General features: G+C 41.9%; 2 protein-coding genes across 2 annotated transcripts; one reads left to right on the forward strand and one right to left on the reverse strand.

Annotated features, from left to right (window-relative positions):
- Window positions 1-482: 482 nt before the first annotated feature.
- Window positions 483-7,041, forward strand: LOC308368178 (uncharacterized protein; the record flags this gene model as incomplete). The annotated part of the gene is made up of 18 exons (XM_080842284.1): window positions 483-552; window positions 661-775; window positions 1,039-1,213; window positions 1,439-1,550; window positions 2,093-2,199; window positions 2,596-2,722; window positions 2,905-3,025; window positions 3,398-3,483; window positions 3,739-3,869; window positions 4,025-4,084; window positions 4,275-4,338; window positions 4,421-4,515; window positions 4,695-4,823; window positions 5,074-5,188; window positions 5,291-5,428; window positions 6,023-6,189; window positions 6,472-6,554; window positions 6,843-7,041. The coding sequence occupies 18 exons, from the start codon at window positions 483-485 to the stop codon at window positions 7,039-7,041; spliced, it is 2,094 nt and encodes a 697-aa protein (XP_080698410.1).
- Window positions 7,042-10,910: 3,869 nt separating this feature from the next.
- Window positions 10,911-16,584, reverse strand: LOC308367715 (voltage-gated potassium channel KCNC1-like). Its single transcript, XM_080841706.1, has 4 exons — window positions 16,480-16,584; window positions 14,335-14,911; window positions 12,890-13,733; window positions 10,911-11,463 (listed from the first exon to the last, which is right to left on the reverse strand). The coding sequence occupies exons 2-4, from the start codon at window positions 14,866-14,868 to the stop codon at window positions 11,426-11,428; spliced, it is 1,416 nt and encodes a 471-aa protein (XP_080697832.1). The 5' UTR covers window positions 14,869-14,911; window positions 16,480-16,584; the 3' UTR covers window positions 10,911-11,425.
- Window positions 16,585-19,921: the final 3,337 nt, after the last annotated feature.

The following is a 19,921-nucleotide window of genomic DNA, read 5'->3' on the forward strand; positions in this document are numbered from 1 at the left end:
CTAGGTATTATGCATTAGTGTTGCAATGCGTTTGTACTTTTCCATTCTGATAACATTTCAAGGTTGTTCCTACTGCGGCGAGTGGTTGATAAGCGTGGTGCTTTGATGTATCTTTCTGCAAAACCTTTTTCTAACGAGGCAGTTGAGAGAATATGTTGCTCAGTTCAGCATAGGCTACGATTGTACAGCCTTTACAATGTCTATTTTTCTATGTATCTTATGCATATGTAATGAATGCCCAGCCGAACTTGGGCACATTGGTATTCGAGGGAGATACAAGTGTCCTAGTGAATGTTTCTGGTTGTTAACTGGAGCGTACTAATTGGGGGGGGGGGGTTAACGTTTAGTAGGAATTAACTAGTCACTGATTCAAGTCGCTGCATCCTTTACCGCGGCTTGTGTTTAGACATTTAAAATTATATATTTTTTTGTGTAAGCTTTTAATATTGTACTATGGCTGTCCAAGTTGCGTGGAAAAGAGAATGCTGGGGAGATTGTCTAAACATCTTCAGCGTCGTATCTCAACATCTCCCTGCATTTCTGGCCTTCAAGGTGAGAAAAGATTAAATACCTCTCGGATAACTTCTCTCAAAATGTACTGTAAATTATATGGGAGGGTTTGTTAATGATATTGGCAAGATCTTTGCTGAATCCTCACAGATGGTCTGTTCAGTGTCCACCCACATGTATCCGAGGCAGTGGCGGAGGGCAGACCAGTGGTGGCTTTGGAAAGCACAATCATCACACATGGCATGCCTTATCCCCACAACCTGAGGTGGGTCAACCAGACTGCAAGAGCATACAATAAAACATATGTTCATGTTCTTGTAGCAGTTCAACGCGGAGGTGCTGACAAGACCAAGTGGATGAACAGTGAAAAGACACACTGTTTAAATATAAGCACAATCTCCAATACAAATACACTTCCTGTTGTGTTGAAAAGACAACAGACTCACTAAAAGTACTTTGAAGTAATACAAACTTTTCGACAAAGTTAATCTACATTATGAGAAAACAGTGTGTCTGTATATGTCCCAGTACAGCTCAAGAGGTGGAGGCCATAGTGAGAGACCAGGGTGCCATCCCTGCCACTGTGGGGGTGCTTGAGGGGAAGGTGCATGTGGGCCTGTCTGGAGACGAGCTGGACTTCCTGTCCCGCAGCAAGACCTCCCTGAAAGTGTCCCGCAGAGATTTGCCCTACGTCATCAGCAAGGTGGGTTTCAAAGAAGGGGCCGTGACATGGAGGTTTACAGATACCACAAATATGACCGAAACCGAGAAATACAGTCAATGCTGGAAAAAATCTCAAGTGTATCCAAGTACATTTTTTCATGTTACTAAAATAGAGTGATAGAGAGAAAATAATATAATAGACAGAGAGAGATATAATGTGCACCTGCAACTGAGCAGTTTTGTCATTTGTTTTGTTTATCCATAGGGTCTCTCTGGAGGAACAACGGTGTCTGGCACTATGATTGCGGCCCACAGAGCAGGGATTCCTGTCTTTGTGACTGGAGGGATTGGAGGGGTACATAGAGATGGAGAAAACAGTAAGTGATCCTACGCTGGAACAGTACTTCATTCACACTCCGTATGCATTGTTTTTGCACCTAAGGGTCTCTATGTAAGGTTGGTGCATAACATTATATTGGATTAGATTCAACGTTATTGTCATTGCACAGAGTACAAGTACTGAGACAACGAAATGCAGTTTAGCATCCCCATGGAGCAGAGTTCTGTAGGGTGACAGCCACAGGAATGAAGCTGTTCTTGAACCTGCTGGTACGTGAATGGAGGACCCTGTAGCGCCTCCCAGAGGGGAGGAGGGCAAACAGTCTGTGGCTGGGGTGTGAGCTGTCCTTGGCAATGCTGCCCACGGATGCCCTACGCAGACATCTCTTGCTCTGGACAGCCTCAATGGTGGGAAGAGTGGAACGGGTGATGCGTTGGGCATAACATGATGTCTGCAACAGCCAGTTGGTAGTTTTAGCTCTTGCATCTTAGTGTATTTATGTCTGTTTTGAACACTCACTGTCATTGCTTTTCTCTTAATATAATGCAAGAAACTGATCATACCTTTCATTTCTTACAGCTTTAGATATCAGTGCAGATCTCACAGAACTTGGTCGTACACCGATTGCTGTAGTTTCTGCTGGTGTGAAGTCTATCTTGGACATCGGACGCACCTTGGAATTTTTGGTATGTGTCCAGGGTGAATCACGAACATGAGCACAGGTATCCTTAAGAAGACAAGCACAGGTATCCTTAAGAACATGAGCACAGGTATCCTTAAGAAGACAAGCACAGGTATCCTTAAGAACACAAGCACAGGTATCCTTAAGAACACAAGCACAGGTATCCTTAAGAACACAAGCACAGGTACCCTTAAGAACTCAAGCACAGGTATCCTTAAGAACACAAGCACAAGAATCCTTCAGAGCATAAACATAGTGTGTGTTTTGCAACCAAGATTCCATAGCGTCAGTAAACACTGGAAAAAGTGTAAAATCCTATGTTGCCACCGTTTTTTCATATTTTCACCTTAGTGAACAGGGACAATTTATTGATTGATGACTGTTCTCATGTCTTTGATAGGAAACACAAGGCGTATGTGTGGCCACATATGGACATTCAAAAAATTTCCCAGCATTTTTCAGTCCTCAAAGCGGGTACACCTCTCCATACCATGTCTCCAACCCTGAAGAGGCTGCTGAGCTCATAGGCAAGTCTGTGCACATACCTATCACTTACCTGTCTATTCACTACTATGCAAGTAGTATGCTATCCTTTTTTTGAGAAAACAGTAAAATGTCTCAGGATCAGTTGTAAACTAGATGAGGCGGCTGAACTACATGTGAAGAGGCTACATATTCTCTTACTCTCTCCCTGCACTACCACTCCCAGCGAGCACTCTGTCCCTGGGATTGCAGAGTGGGGTACTGTTGGCTGTGCCCATCCCTGGGGAGCACGCTGCTGCTGGGAAAGAGATAGAGGATGCCATCCAGAGAGCTTTAGCAGAGGCCAAGTAAGTGGTATGGTGTGAGCTTTGTCAGTATCCCCAGTGTCGAAGAATACATCTGTTCATTAAAAATTGTCAGAAGTACCAAAGGCTTGTGATCATTGCCATGACCATTGCCTTCACTGTTAGTGCATTTCGTTTTTTGTTTCTTGGAAGTACTTACAGTACTCATCCGCATCTCCAGTCAATTGCAGTTGTGTCTAAGCTTTGACTTTACTGAAATCAAGAAAAGTTCACATGCTCTTCATTTCCGGCACTTTCGATCATTCTACAGACACCTTATCATGATGCTCAGAAACGTATCAGAAACGGATGCTTTTGTTTAAAGCCACAGCTCACAGCTCTCTTCTCTTCTCTTCTCTTCCTCTGTGTCCCTAGCTCAAGAGGCATCACAGGACGGGATGTGACACCTTTCATCTTACAGACGGTGAATGAACTGACTAAAGGAAGATCCCTTCAAGCTAGTATCCAAAACTAACATTATTTATTTATTTATTTATGTCATACCGGTGGTGGTAAGCTACATCTGTAGCTACAGCTGCCTTGGGGCAGACTGACAGATATCTTATATATAATATCACACTCTTGAATTCAGAGCAATGTGTTCTATGTGTTTGTCTATGTGTGGTGTGGGTTAGAAGATATAATCTCAGATGTGTGACAGGACCATTGCAGTATACCTACTCTTGCAGGATGTTTCCTTACATTTCTGAACAAAGACATAGCTCTGATTCATAATAACGCCAAGGTGGGCAGCCAGATTGCATGTGCCCTGTCAGAGTGCATGCAGAGGAAGAGGGGCCTCCAGAGCGGGAAAGGCAAGAAAGAAAAGAGTCATGGCAAAAATGCTGTGAGTGAATCTACTGATATAGAAATATATCTATATAATATTTGATATATTATACCTGATGACTGTTCTCTTTTTATTACCTCACATTAAAACTCTCTTTAACATGCAGTAAATACGCACAAGTGTTAAAGCTCTGTCACTGTATTTTCTCACAGATTGTTGTCGGTGGAGTCAATGTGGACTTCATTGCAAAAGGGAAAACAAAAAAGTTACTGGTATGTCTAAAGAAACTGCAATTGAGTGTTTATTTCAGTTGAGTGTGTAATTCAATGGTTTGTTCCATTAAATAAAAGTAATGCGGAAATATTTATTTATTTTTTACTCAAAAAGTTGACAGGGTGTTTGCAATTATTAAACCTGTGCTAAATGTTCTCTGTTTGCTAATATGTATGTTTTATTTTGCAGTTTGGTCAGACAAATCCAGGAAGTGTATGTCAGTCATTTGGAGGAGTTGGCAGAAATATTGCTGGTTAGTGTCATCTATGTAGTTCTGACAGCTGTTGAAAAAGTGAAAGACTTTGTGTGAACCTTTTTGATTGAACATCTCACAGACTGTTTGAGTCGACTGGGCCAGGAATCCCTCTTCATCTCTGCTATAGGAGCAGACTCTCACGGCGATGCTGTTTTGAACTACTGTAAGCATATGGTGGGTATGTGTACAGCAAGGTCTCTGTCTGTGTGTGTGTGTGTGTGTGTGTGTGTGTGTGTGTGTGTGTGTGTGTGTGTGTGTGTGGTGGGTTATTTTATGTCATGTTTGGGGGGAAATTCCTTTGAGTCATTGACGAGTGTGTTTGTCTCATTTTTTCCATCCCACCAACACCTCAGAACACTAGTGGAGTTGCACAAATGAAGGAGCAGAGGACAGCAACCTACTGTGCCGTCATCACTGAGAGTGGAGACCTTAGCTTGGGCCTGGGGGATATGGACATCCATCAGCAAATCAAAGAGCAGTATGTGAGTAAGGAGTGCACAGGACAGAATCTGTCCAAATATGAGTGCGCTACAAACCCACAGTTAGAGGTGAACAGGTCCTCTGGCCTTGGTGGCTACGGCCGAACACCACCCGTGGGATTATCCCTTACCTATCCCACTCCCACTCGTGCTATATTGCTTAAATGTATGCCATTATCAGTTTTTACAAGTTTTGAAAAAGTATTGAGAATTATTATGAGTTTATTTATTTATTTATTTGTTGTTCTCCCAGGTGTCCCATTATGAAGAGCAGCTCTCGGCTGCCTCTCTGGTGTGTGTTGATGGGAACATTCCTATGTCCACCATCAACTACATTTGCTCAATAGGCAAAAAACACTCAGTACCAGGTAAGGTGACTAAACACCAAACACAGCCGTCACAAGTCCCCTGGCGATAAGCACAGTGCTAGTTTCAGATGAACGCCTCCTGCTTACGTGTGTGTTTTGCAGTGTGGTACGAGCCCACAGATGCTGATAAGGCCTGTAAGCCTTTCCTGTCAGAGAGCTGGAAAGCGCTGACCTACACCTCCCCCAACCTTGCTGAGCTGTGCACCATGAACCACACGCTGGGCCTGCCGACACCTCCAGGTGCGTATCTCTTCCTCTTGCTAGCATGGATTGTGTGCAGATGCTGATGTAGCAGATAAGGACTGTGGAGGTTGACACATAATTATACAAGGCAGCCTTTATGAAGAAACAAGACAAACATGCATTATGCCACAAAGACATGCATTTAAGGTGTATTGGTCCGTTGAACAAAAGTGTGTTGGAGAAACCGTTTATATGCTCAGACAGTGTTTCAGCGAATGGGTAACTGTGTTGATTTGTAGTGTGCGTCAGTGTACATCAGTATGTGTTTCTCATGCATTTCTATGAAAGGTTTCTGTAGGTTCATCATTAAGCCTCTCAGTATTACACATTGTCTTCATAATCTGTGAAGTGCCCTCTATACTCTGTTACCCACTGGGTGTGCTTACAAAGGCTGTGTTGTGTTGTACAACAATACAAGCAGTAGTGTGTCGGTTCATTTAGAAACGGAAGCATATAGTAGATATATCATAACCACAGAATTGCAGCCAAGTCCAATTCATCTGGAAATAAAGTAAAATCTCTGGCTGAAGGCAATAAGTTGACAGTTCTTTACATGCAATCTTTATATGTCTATGGTTTGTCTCCCCTTAGAGCTGCCAGACTCCCTGGAGGAAGTGTTGAACTGTGCTGCGTCTCTCTCTCGCCCCCTGCTGGAGCACTTGCAGTGTGTGGTGGTGACGCTGGGCCCAATGGGAGTGCTGCTGTGTGGGGAGCATGAAGCCGGCTCTGTCAACCTACAGCCCAGGAAACACGGGCGGGTAAGGACGACTCAAACAGTCAGCAAAATCTCAAGCTGACATTATATACTGTATAGACTACAGATATGTGTCAAATAGAATTTTTCTGAATGACGTGATGTTGGTGGAATAGTTGTTAGTATCCTTATAAGGCTACAGATATGTGGCCTCCTAAGCAGTAGATCCGGCTTTGTTTCCCGGGCACTGCAGGATGCCTATGTACGTCACTTCGGATAAAAGTGTCTGGTAAATACTGGACTTTTACTTTATAAGATAACTTTTTGATTCCTATTTGTCATTCAGAAGGGACGTTTGTGTGCCTACTACTACCCTGCTCTGACTGTCTCCTCAGAGGAAACTGTGAACGTGTCTGGAGCTGGTGACAGGTACAGTGAAGGCTGCTCCAACACACTGGAGCTCAAGATATCTATAGTGGCAACGTAGCTGTTATAAAGGAATACTTAATCTGTTGAATACTGTTTTTTGGAACTTCTCAGTTGTTCTGAGTTTTGCAAATCCTATTTTTAAGAGAATGTAGCTGAAGTGGCTTTTCACTGCCTGTAGGGGGAGCAGTTGCCGGTTGAAGCTTTAAATGTGAATCAATTCAGCTGTGCGAAAACGTCATGCATTTTTTTATCTCGCTCCTCTTTCTTCTCCCCCCCCATCTCCACCAGCCTCGCGGGCGGGATGATGGTGGGAATCCTGCGGGGATGGGACACTCACGCCTGCGTGCGCATGGGGCTCCTGGCAGCACGGCTCTCCCTTGCCTCGGCCCATCCCATTGCCCCTACACTGACCCTCGACTCAGTCCACCCACTGAGGGCCCACAGCCAGCCATGGCCGCTTCCCAAATGCCTCTGGATGGAGGCCTGAAGAGGGAGAAAGAGACAAGCAGCTTGCCTGTGGATGGAGGCCTGAGGGGAGAGAGAGACAAGCAGCTTCCCTGTGGATGGAGGCCTGAGGGGAGAGAAACAAGCAGCGTCTCCCGCACCATCTCTGCCCAGGCAGCATTAAAAAAATGTAATTCCTTCATTTCATTTCAGCAAGGCTGACGTTTACATTTTTACATTTTAAGGGAGTGTTTGCATGTGTCATTTATGGACTGTCATACACTTAAAAAATAAACATCTCATCCACTTAAAAAAAACATGAACAGTTGGTATTAAAGATTTTATTTGAGATTGTTAATTAAGATCATGGAGGACTATTGCTTTTCAATCCTACCTCAGTTGTTTCACTGAAGGCAAGCCCTGTTCATTACCAACTATATGCATAATATGCTACCATAATAGTACAGTAAGAATGATAATGCTTTTAAAGCTAAGGAGTGCTAATAAAAGATAATGTATATATAAGAATGGATGATTCATGATTAACTAAATATGTCTTTGATGAAGAATAAATAAGGGGGACCAAACTAAAGTAAAAGTATGCCAGCCTGTGACCGACGAGAAATGGTGCTTTTCATTCTCACCTGATTTAAAACATTACAGTGTTTTATAACGTTTTACAGGTGGTTTTCTGGTACAAGTGTGATGTGAACTACGAAAGGCTCTGTCTTTAAGTGTTTTAAGTTTTCCAGTATTCATTTTGTGTACAGATGGCTTATACTGATCAAAGGGTTTTCTAAATTACAATTTGTTTATGAGTTTCCTGAACACACCAGTGTAAAAAGAAGTGGAACACGTTCTAATCAATAAATTGAAAAAAAACAAAAATATTTCTTTTATACACTTATTTTTACGACAGATAATGTGCTCGTACATGTTGTTTCTGTTTAAATATTGATGTCAAAAGAAAAAAATATTTCCACAAATTACGACTTTAAACACTCATTCACATGAGTTTTATGCCAGGTAAAAGGTCATTCTTTGTTGAGGCTTTTAACACCTTCCCATCCATCTGCTTCCTCCACTGCAGTCTAACGTCGGCAGGCAATCCCTTCTCAATCAGTTTGGCCTTGATCTGAAAATAAAACATGATCATTTCACCCTAATTTCACTTTTATAAGGAATTGATATGATATGCCTTCATTCTTTTTCCCCATGTTAAAAGCTATGAAATAATCCCAGTTTTGATAAAAAACATTTTTTAAAGTTAAAGTTTTTCAAGTTACTTATGGTCTGAAAGACAAGTCACGGAAGGAGACTAACCTGCTCCAGGATGGCCACTGAGAGGTAATTTAAAGGCAGATCTTCATTCAAGGTTAACTTCACCTTAACAATCATCTTTCTTTCCTCTGCGAAACAAAGAAAACAAAAAAAAACATCACAGGCAAATGAAAGAACCATGGAGTCATCATAGGGTAGTGGTGGGAGAAAAGACATTTCAGTCCTGACTCCAGTCTCTCTCACACACCCCACCCCCTGCAGCATCCCTGCCCTGCCACACACATCTCACTCACCTCAGCTACAAGCTCACCTAATTAATGTCAGTGTAATTGTGATAAACAAAAGTGATGGATTGATGGATGTCCTCTGATGTTCAAGATGAATGTGTGGCATTTCAGGACTTCCTTGGCGTTGATTAAATACATACAGGTAAAACACATAGAAACTGAACGCAAGGAGATTTCCTCCACTTTGACCCACCCCCCACACAGACGAAAGGCAGATTCAGTTCACAGCTCAGATCATCCCAGAGGCCTCCATTATTCATGTCTATTGCCATGCAGTCCTCTCCATGGCCGTAGTTGTCCGGTTTTTTAGACATCCAATTTTGGAAAAAAGACATGCTTTCGTCTGACCATGACCAAGTATCCCGAAACAAGCCAATCCAGTAAGAGATAAGAATAATGTGTAGAAAAAGTTTTAAGGGGAATTTTTAAACGATGTTGAAAAGTAAGGATGATTTGAAAACGACTTAAATAGTTTTTGCTTATCATTTACAACAACATACATAATATAAGTGCAGCAAACCAAAAGTACCTACATCAACCTTTTCACAGTATGTAGTGGATGAAGAAATGCTCACACACTTACCTAAGAGAAAGATTATCAGACAGACAATCCCATCCATGGCTATCTAGTTTCGTGTAATCCACTCTCTCAGGCAGACACACACCTCGCTTAACCTTGAACACAATTTTACTGTTAATGCCAACCACTTTGCCACCAGTCAAATTGGTGGGGGAAGGTGTTGGAGTGGGTACTGTAGAGACTTGACAAAAACTAACTTGACAATGACACCAACAATAACATGTTATGGTTGTTGGTTGACTTTATCTGCTTTACAGCTACTTCTAACAAAAGGAGTAAATATATTTAATGTTTTTGCAAGTTGTCAAGCACAGGCAGCACCAGTCAAATTTCTAGATTTTTGAATTTGACCTTCTGCCCCTCAAAGCCAGTTGACACAATGCAATGTTTTGCATTTTGTTGCAAGTCAGCCACAAGCAACTCTCACCATATTGTATGAATATAATATTGATCAATGTATAGTACAAGTTCAGTAATAAAACAGGTCTATATCACAAACACATCTAACAAAAATCAAGGGGCAGTACAGATCAAAGAAACACCTGTGAACAGTCACCACTGGGGTCGGAGGCTAGGTTGGCAAGGCGTGTGCCCGAAATGGATTTGAGGGTGGTCTTGTAAGTTTCATGTCACACGCCTCCAATATTAATAACGACCCTAACTGATTCACGTCCTCACATCTTTTATAAAAAGTGTTTCTGTGTGTGAAGAATGATAAAATACATGGTCTATCTAGTGTTAATGCAGTCCCATTCACTTACTATGAAAGCAGCAGAGAAACAAAGTGGGAACAGAAATGTGTGGGGGTTCACCAAACTACGACTTGGAGCTGTGACTCAAACATGAGGATTGGAGCTGTGATTCATGAGGATTGGAGCTGTAACTCATGAGGATTGGAGCTGTGATTCATGAGGATTGGAGCTGTAACTCATGAGGATTGGAGCTGTGATTCATGAGGATTGGAGCTGTAACTCATGAGGATTGGAGCTGTGATTCATGAGGATTGGAGCTGTAACTCATGAGGATTGGAGCTGTGATTCATGAGGATTGGAGCTGTAACTCATGAGGATTGGAGCTGTGCTTCATGAGGATTGGAGCTGTGATCCATGAGGATTGGAGCTGTGATTCATGAGGATTGGAGCTGTACCTCAAACATGAGGATTGGAGCTGTAATTCAAGAGGTTTGGAGCTGTAAATCATGGGGATTGGAGCTGTAACTCAGGAGGATTGGAGCTGTAAATAATGGGGATTGGAGCTGTGACTCATGAGGATTGGTACTGTAACTCATGATGATTGGTACTGTAACTCATGATGATTGGAGCTATGACTTATGAGGATTGGTACTGTAACTCTCTACTCAGTTAAAAGTTAGTGCTGTGTGATCTGAATAGCCAACTATAGAGACCATTGGCATACGTTCCTTGTGTGAGTACCATTACATATAATCACTCATTTAAAGAATCCATGAAATAACTTTGGGTACATTTATTTATTAAATATTTATGAATTACCCTCTGTAAAACTTTATGCTACGCCAGTAAGGCAAATAGTAGTGTACCATTTATGCTGGTAAACAGCATAGTTTAATGCCCCAAAGCTTACAGCTGGTGCCAACACACTGGTATTACCCTTCAATTACAGTTCTATTCTGTTCAGTGTTTCTGTGTCTTCTAGATGACTACAATCACAACTACACTTTATAAGAGTAATTTTTGTGTCATGTGTTGAAATTAATTCACAAATACACGTAATATTTCCTACAGTTGAAAATCATTTAGTTTTTATTAGTTTTAATATATTTATTTTTCATGATATAGTTATAGTAATAATGTAACGAGGAGTTATAGTATTATATGAGTACAAAAATAGCATATAAAAGTATATATAATAGAGATAGCATCACACCTTTAGATACTGGAGCCTAGAATGGGATGTATTCCAAATATTTTGTCATATCTAGACTTATTCACTGCAGTTTTGAGAGAGATCTGGTCTGTTCAAATAAAAAAATAAAAGTGCGTGGACTGGAGCCATTTTAGCTAAAGGCCACTGCGGGCTCACATGCATCTGAAGGCAAAGACGTGAACCTGACAGATGTTTTCAATTAATCATCAATAAGCCTTCTCACTTGTGCTAAACAACAAGGTAACTCTTGCTGTTCAACCAGTCAGTCTTCCTTTTGAGTTGTTTGGACGTGTTGGCTCGTGCTCTGCGATCTTTGGGTTTCTGGCCTCTGCACTATGGCCTGTGTTCTACAAAACACAAGTCGCTCTTGTCCATCAGTGTATGGCCGCCTTGTGGCCAATCTGCAGCACACCTAAAAAGAGAGAAGGATGAGGAAAAGGGGAAATGAGGAAAAACATTTAGAAAAAAATGACAAAGAGAACAGCACCACATCAGGAGTAGTGGTTTATGATAGGTTTGAAGTTTACATATGGTTAAAGGTCAGTCATCCTTTTGGTAACTTCTTGCGCTCACAACTTGTATGTATTCCAGAATTGTATACCGTAAATATTTTTGAGTGTAGTGAAGTGAGTAGTGTAGTGAAGTGTAGAAAAGTGTAGTTAAGTGTAGTAAAAGACTGCCGCTATGAGTTTAACAGACATATTATCTGTGGAGTAACACTGAAAAAGTGGCATCCCATGACTCCCTGATTGCCTTAGTTATATTAATATTTAATCTTTTGAAAGGACAAAAATGCACTTGGCTATTAGTACAATTTTCCACCCTCCACCAAAGTGTTTGCAGACATGCTTATCGGTCCAGTCCAAAGCCTCTGCTAGAGCACTAACGCAACCAATGCTGGAAGTTTAGAATCTCAGTCAACCTACACTTTATTATCAAGATTCATAAGATGCTGGGTACAGCAGAACAGCTAAAACTTATTTTCAATCCTTTTATTGGGGTATATTTCATGATTCTTAGGCCCAATCTCAATACTTCCCCTTACCCCTTTTCTTTCCCCTTACCCTTGAAGTTGCGCGTTCATGTGAGAGCTAGTGGTGTCTCAATACCCAATTTGATCAAGATTAAGGGGTAAGTTTAAGGGGTGTATGGCCCTCGTTTTTAAGATTATCTGAGAGCTCACTTGCTCCTCCAAGGGCTATCCCAGAGCATACAGCGAAACCAGTTCGGGAATTTCCAAAAAAAAATGGCTGCTTGAAGCGAGGAATATTTTACATGAATAAAGCTATCTACACAACTTTTTATATGTTTATAATGACTCGGTTTGATCTGAAATGTACTACACGAACGATGCATAGTATTGTAGGTCTTAACTGAAGCTTTCAAACGGTAGCTTTAGGTTACAATTAGCGCGTAGGCCACCACTTCATTGGGTTATATGGTAGCTTTCTAGCTAGATGCTACAAACACTACATGTAAGTATTTTTGGCTTATAATTAATTTAAAAATTACTACAGTCTTGTTTCGTGCTCTACACAGTTGTATACATATATATTTGCAACCATGTTCTTCATTGAAACTTTTTTTAAATCGCTAGTTTTCATAGCTCATACAGTCACGCATGACGTACCCGAAACCGAGTGGCGTCTCATTTCATAGGGGAAAGTTTTCAGCCCTTGGCCCTTACACTTGCAAGTGCTAGGGTTAAGACAAAGACAAAGACAAAGCAAAAGGGGCAAGGGGAAGAATCGAGATTCGGCCTTAATCTCGACTGGCTGGTGAGCAATTCATCCTGTCTGAATTTGCTCCTCAGGACTGTTTGGTAATCAAACACCCACCTGTGCTGCTGCTCTGGGCTTCTTCTTCTGGCCGACTGAGATTTCTTTGAGGGCTCTCCACGTCCCTCCACACAGGGGCGCTGGCTGGCACTGCCCTCCCATCACACCTCCTCCGTCTCTGCTTGGCCTCGACCAGAGCGTAATACCTCACAAAGTTGTTGACAAGGATGGAGACAAGCACGGCCATGCCAAAGACTCCCGTCAAGACGCATAGACTGGCGATCACCATGGCACCTGGCTGTTCGGGATACATATCTCCGTACCCGACGGTAGTCATGGTAATCAATGCCCACCAGAAACCTATAATAATGTTTTTAAAATTTGTTGCATGTTCTATCTCTGTGAAATAGACCAGGGTGGAGAATACAAAGATGGCCACGCAGAGGGTGACAGCCAGGAGGCAGAACTCGTAGGCACTGGCACGCAGTGTGTGTCCCAGTGCGCGGATGCCCGTCACGTGCCGCATCATCTTTAAGATCCGCAGGATGCGGATGCCACGCACCACACGCAGACCCCCCAGAAAAGACAACACAGTCTTAGAGGTCAGCCCACTCAAACACAACCCCAGGTAGAAGGGAAGGATGGCCAGAAAGTCAATGATGTTCATGACGTTCATGATGAACTTCAGCTTGTTCGGGCAGCAGATGATGCGAACTAAGAACTCAAAGGTGAACCAGATGACACAGATGAGCTCTACAGCCCCCAACTCCATTATAGGCACTCTTTCAAAAATATCCTCCTCACTGTTTTCCACAGTAATATTGGCGTACTCAAAATACACGGTCTCCAGGCAGAAACCAGAGATGGAGACCAGGATGAAGAGCAAGGAAATCACGGCGACGATCTGCAGGAAAGGAGTAAAGGAGAAGAGTAATTACACCCTATGCAAGGGCATCAACTCTGCCGAACTATTTCACCTGACTACATGCATACATCAGGTGATGTACATTTACAGACATCTATCCCCTTACATAAATGTAAATGTACCAGTTATTGTTAACCATAGAGTAACATTGGTCTTTGCTGTGTGGGAATTCTAACCTCATCTCACTTGCAGTACTACACTTGTTACCAGCATGTTACATTGCCAGCCTAACTCCTGCAATCAATCCTCTGATTCTCTTTAGGCTTAAACATACATTTTGCAGATACTTTTACTGAAGTCTTACAGTATTGTTCACACACACACACACACACACACACACACACACACACACAGGTGTTTCTTTTAACCAACTAGCCACAGATAGTGACATCACTGCACTTGAGACTGAATCTCCACATGTAAGTCAGTGTTTTCCCTACCATGTGACCTAACCTATTGCTAACTGTCATTTACGTAAACTTACAATGTTCAACATTTCAGATAACTCAACATATCAGGTCCTCAAGAAGGATGTGAAGTATGACATAAATGATCAAAGCAATAAAAATGAACGTCAAACCTTGGCCGCCAAAGATGAATGGGGTTCATCAAAGAGGGCCCAGATCTTAGACCTCCAAACTTCTGTCCCCGCCTGCGTCCTCCTGTTCCCTTCCTCCAGGGCGTTGTAGTCTGGGGGCTTTTCATCAGGCTCGAACTGAGCCAGCGCCTCCTCCGCATCCCGATGCTGTCGGAAGTTCGTCCAGCAACAAGGCTCCACTTCGTTTTCACTGATTCCCCAGAAGGCAAGCTCCTCCTCGAACAAAGGGCCACACACATCAGCCGGGCAGTGCAGCTTCCCAGTGCGGTAGTAGTTTAGGATGTGGGCGAACGCTCCAGAATTCCGATCGAAGAAAAATTCAGAGACTGTGTGTTTATTTGGGTCACTGCTTGTGTCGGAGGCTAGGTTGGCCAGACGTGTGCCTGAGATGGACACAAGGGTGCTTTTGTAGGTTTCATGCCGCACGCCACCAACATTAATAATGACCCTGTCTGCTTCACAATCAACGGGAATAGTTTTCATACATTGTGCTTGTGAACTGGAAGCGCTCGACATTCTGTGGTTTTATAAGGAAGTCCTGGAGGCTGTTTTACACAAACTGGAAGACGAAATATGTATAAGTTAGCGTTCAACTAACATGGTACGATGCATCATTAAACACCCGAAGTACGATGGGTTGTCCAAAACTGTCATCCATCATATTACTATGTAAATATATACAAATGCAAAATTACAGATCAGAGAACTCCATATTTTACCATGGAGTTCCGCAGGGTTCAGTATTAGTGCCACTTCTAATTATTATTTACCCCGTCAACATTCGGCAACACTTGTCAGCACTATGGTATCCATTTTCACGCCTATGCAGATGAAACACAGGTTTTCCACTAAGCCCACTTCTACTGCATTCAGATGTGGATGACAAACAACTAACTAACATCCTACTGTAGTAAAACTGAGCTACTTCACATTAACCCTAAATCTACACGCTCAAAAACTAATATCTGTTCACTCTTCATTGCTGATCCCACCATACCGGTCTCCAAATAGGTTAGGAGTCTTGGTGTCATCTTGGACAGTACTCCTTCTCCTGCAATATTGCCTTTTTCCATCTACAAATAAGTCTGAAGACAGTGCCCTGCATTAACACAGCACTCCAAGGAGAAACTAGTCGATACTCTGGTCACATCAGTGCAATTCTGGCAGGCATCCCCAGTAAACTCATTCATCACCATGAACTCATCCAAAACTCTTCGGCATGGATTATTACACGCTCAAAGTCCACTGATACTGTGATGCGCCTGCCGATTCAATTACACTGTCTCCCTGTATTATAACGAATTAAATGACATTTAAAGCACTTTATAATCTCCCCCCCCTGCCTACATCATGGATTCATTCAGACCTACACTCCCTCATGTCTGTATTCAATTTACTTTAATAAACCTGTACGTAATTACCTTAAACAGTTGTCTGTTGTTGTTGCTTCTTACCAAAAAAACATTTGCCGTCACCTCTGTGGCTCAATTGGCTAAAATGCAAACCGTAACGTACGGTTACTTACTAGCAGTATTTTAGATGCAAAGGGTTCACATACAGCCTAATTAAGTACTTTAGTCTGTAGTTACCGGTTATACGTGAAACACCATATTTCTTCCAAACTATTTCTCTGAATATTTACATACTAAGCTACGTATTATCAACGGACTGGGCAGAGGTTCATCATCTCGAATAATTGCAGGTGTGTGAATTCAACTCGTTTCTACAAGTGGCTTTCATGCAATCATGCATTTTTGCTTAAGGCACATATATGTAGGGTTGTGTGATGGTTTACTACGTTAAATATCAAACAGGACTGGGAATACATTTAAAATGGTTAATTTGAAGACCAAACACTGATATATCAGTGACGTCAGGAAGTATCTGAAACTAAACTTTAACCAAAGGTCCACAGGTTTAACCACCATGAGAACTGTTCGCACAGTAATTGCGAATGTATGCTCAAAATATGGATTGGGAAAAACACCTTTGCCACTTAACATTGGTTCGTACTATGTAAATTATGACCCTCCTTATCTCGATAGTTCGAACTATGGTTATGGGTAACAAAGCGCAACTGTGTGGTCCCAACCAAAACTAAATTAAATTGAATTAAATTCAATTTACCTTACAATGATCCCGAGTAGCACAATGAGTGATGAGGAGAGACGAGTAACGTTAGAGTCTGAACTTTGAATTGGAATAAGGGGTGCGAGCAGGAGGGGCATGGAATTGTATTTAGGCTCTTCATGGTTACAAACCAGCCCCACCCCAAAGATGGCGTTGTTTTTCTTTAAAAGAATGTAAGTCTATCTCTCTCTTGGGGAGGACACACTTGGTGCAGATGTTTTGACTCATGTTCTGGATAATGGCAAACCCAGACTATCCTCTTCTTGACCTCCAGTGATGTCATGGTGGGTGTCAGTGGAAGTCCCTTAAAGGTGCATTAAGTCGGGTTTTTTTTGTTGTTGTGAAAAATGAAAACTCTTTGTAATGATTATGAACTCTGAAGACCTGATAAATAGTGTTCCTCAATATATTGGTGCACTTCTAGTGCTTTGTTTCTCTGTTTCAGACAATTTTCTAAAGCAGAATAAAGAGTCTTGTTTGGGGTGCTATGTTACATACATATACTTTTAGAGGTTGTTTTTATGTCATTATGAGACCACTCTGTGCCTCAGATTCAGGGCTCTGAATCACCAACGTGGGAACTGACTAGTCAGTTGTTTCCTTCACAACAGGTGGTGTGACGTATTATTCCAGATGTGCGTAGTCCCCTGTGGTGGTTGCTGGCTCAGTACATAATGCAAGTCCTTAGTTTTGAGAACATCAGGGGGAGAGAGATCCTCTGACAAGCCGACTTTATGACCCCCTGGCTAACGAATCAGAAATCGCCATGTCCTCCTTGATTAATATTTACAGTGTTTCCTGATCAAACCCAGGTGCTGAGTCCTGCACACAACAAGTTACACCAGTGACTGAAGAGAGGATTTAGATTTTCTTCAAGCTGACATTGTAAGAAGAACGCCCAAGTCTGTGGAGACTCGGGAGCACAGATGTGCCTAATGACAGCTTAGGAAACAAGAACACATTATTCAGCGACAGGGTGAATCCCACAAAGTGATAGATAGATAGATGGATACTTTATTAATCCCAAGGGAAATTTAGGTCATCCAGTATCTTATACACTTATACACCCCACCGTAATACATACAAACATAAATCAAATCTACATAGGGAGAACATATTCACACAGAGTAGGGGTGTTTACAGATAAAAGAATGGGTCTGACCACATGGTACAGAATGCAATTATTGTGACAGTGTCGATGTCCTGGAGGAAAGTATTCTTGTGCTGCTAGTATGGATAGTACAAAAAGATAGTGTTCTTGTGCTTTTGTGGATAGTGCATAGATATTGTTTTTGTGCTTGTGTGGGAGGATAGTGCAAAGAGCAAAGAGATAGTGCAGAATATATGTGGTTAAGTCTGTGCAAGGGGCTTGTATAGCCAGTGAAGGGATGGACAGTTGTTTGGTATATAATGAGATGAGATGAGATGAGATGAGAAGGGGAGGGCAGACTGAGGTAGACTCCTGCAGGGAAGACCATCTAAGTGCATTAGAAGCTGCTGTGTTCTGAACCAGTCATGCTACCATGAGCGCCAGTTTCCACCCGAAAAAGAAAGTTTCCTTGCCGCACACAGTGGCCCCTAGCTTGGAATTTGCCCTCGAAGAAGTAAGATGGTAGTGTGACAGTTTGGGGCAAAACCAGAGATCCATAGCTCTCTTTATTCACAAAGCTTGGTGCTGTGTACTACGTTACTGTGCATGTCTCCTGTTATCTAAGTGTATCCCATTGACTGTACCATGTCAGGAAACTCTGGTCCAATAAAACAGAGCACTGTATTGTTTGCTATTAAAAGTCTAAAAGTGTATAAAAAGGGGTAGTGTTCCATTTACAGCCTTTTTCTTTACAGCCTTTGTGTATGTGGCTGGCTGCATTCAGCACTAAAACATTGTGGCCCTCTGGAAACGCTGTGCTCTGTGCTCTGTGCTCTGTGCAACAATGCTACTCAGTTTTCTGCTGTTCAGAGAACTACATAACATGCCGAAAATACACTACCGTTATGATGCTACCTCACACGCCAGGCACTTGGCACTTCCTGTTGCCCAAACTGTTAGGACATGTGATTCGAGTCTGTTGGATTCTTCCTTGAACACCATTGCACCAAGCGAGTTAGCCATCAGCAGGGGGAGACAAAGACCAATGATTGTAGTCTTTCAGAACTGTGCTATGCACTGCTGAGGATGACCAGTCAGTTGGAAGCTGAAAGTTCAGCTCTGCGCACCAGGTGTGTATCATACGCAAGATCTAACATTAACTCTCTCATGTCCTGATGTAGGATATAACAATAGACTACATGCAAACAAATTTAATTTAAAGATTGCTGTACATCTTCCCGTCGTGCTTTTTGTCAAGAAGTTTGTTTTTGGAAATGCCAAACAGAGTGAAAGATAAGCCTAATTTTCCACATCAGAATGTACAATGTCATTTAACCCATTTAAGCCGGGAAAGCATTACCGCTGTTCTACCATTAAAGCCGGGAGCGCTGTTGCGTCATTCTACCTTTAAGGCCGGGAAAGCGTTTGTGTCGTTTTTTCTGTATAAGGGGGGTTTTTGCCCAAAGTGTCGGCCTCTGGGCCAATGAAATGCATCAGAATAGACATGTGATAGTGCCTCAAATGTTTTGCCATTAGTAGTTTAAAAAAAAAAATCGTTGGCTTTCTCGCTTTGCTAAGTAACGTCTCCTCCGCGACAGCCAGGATTATAGCTCAAAGTAAATTAGGCAAGGAGTGAGTTGTGAGTACTGGTAGTTACAGAATATGGTTATCTGTAGTTGTTAACGATTGTTACTTGCTTAAATGTAGGTTTACTCGAGGTAAATGAAAGGGAATATGGTATCATAGAGGGCTATATTAACCCTAAGCTAGCTTGCTATGTTGTTAAAACTTTCTCCAGTGAGCGAGTGTGAACGAGCGAATTATATCGACAACTCTCTATTCTTTGCATTACTATATATTCTAGTATTTCAAAACAATAATCAGTCCCTATAGAATGTTGTTTATAATCAGTTAATGCTACTGAATCCTCGTTTGACTTTATTATAGTGAATGCTTTGGTTGCCTTTCATTTCAGCCCAGCATACAGTATTTATCAGTTGATAAATAAGATGTACTTGAAATTTGTTTTGTTTTTTATTTGAATTATTCCTGCTTTTTCCCTTTTAATGGAATATTTGACACTAAACTAGTTCATCTGTATCTCAGTGATAGTATCCAAATGAGCATAAAAATATCACTGGTATGTAAAAACTACATGGACAACAAAATAGTTATAATTGTTGATCAAAATCTTATTCCCTTCTGCTCATAATACAACAAGTAAACAACTCAGAGGTTGACACTGTCAGGTCCATTCTCCATCCAGTGTCCAAATGAGCATTAAATATCCCTGGTATGTAAAAACTACATGGACAACAAAATAGATGTTAATCGTATTCCCTTCTGCTC

Source organism: Sprattus sprattus (genome assembly GCF_963457725.1).
Source record: "Sprattus sprattus genome assembly, chromosome: 7".
NCBI classification, from domain to species: domain Eukaryota; kingdom Metazoa; phylum Chordata; class Actinopteri; order Clupeiformes; family Clupeidae; genus Sprattus; species Sprattus sprattus.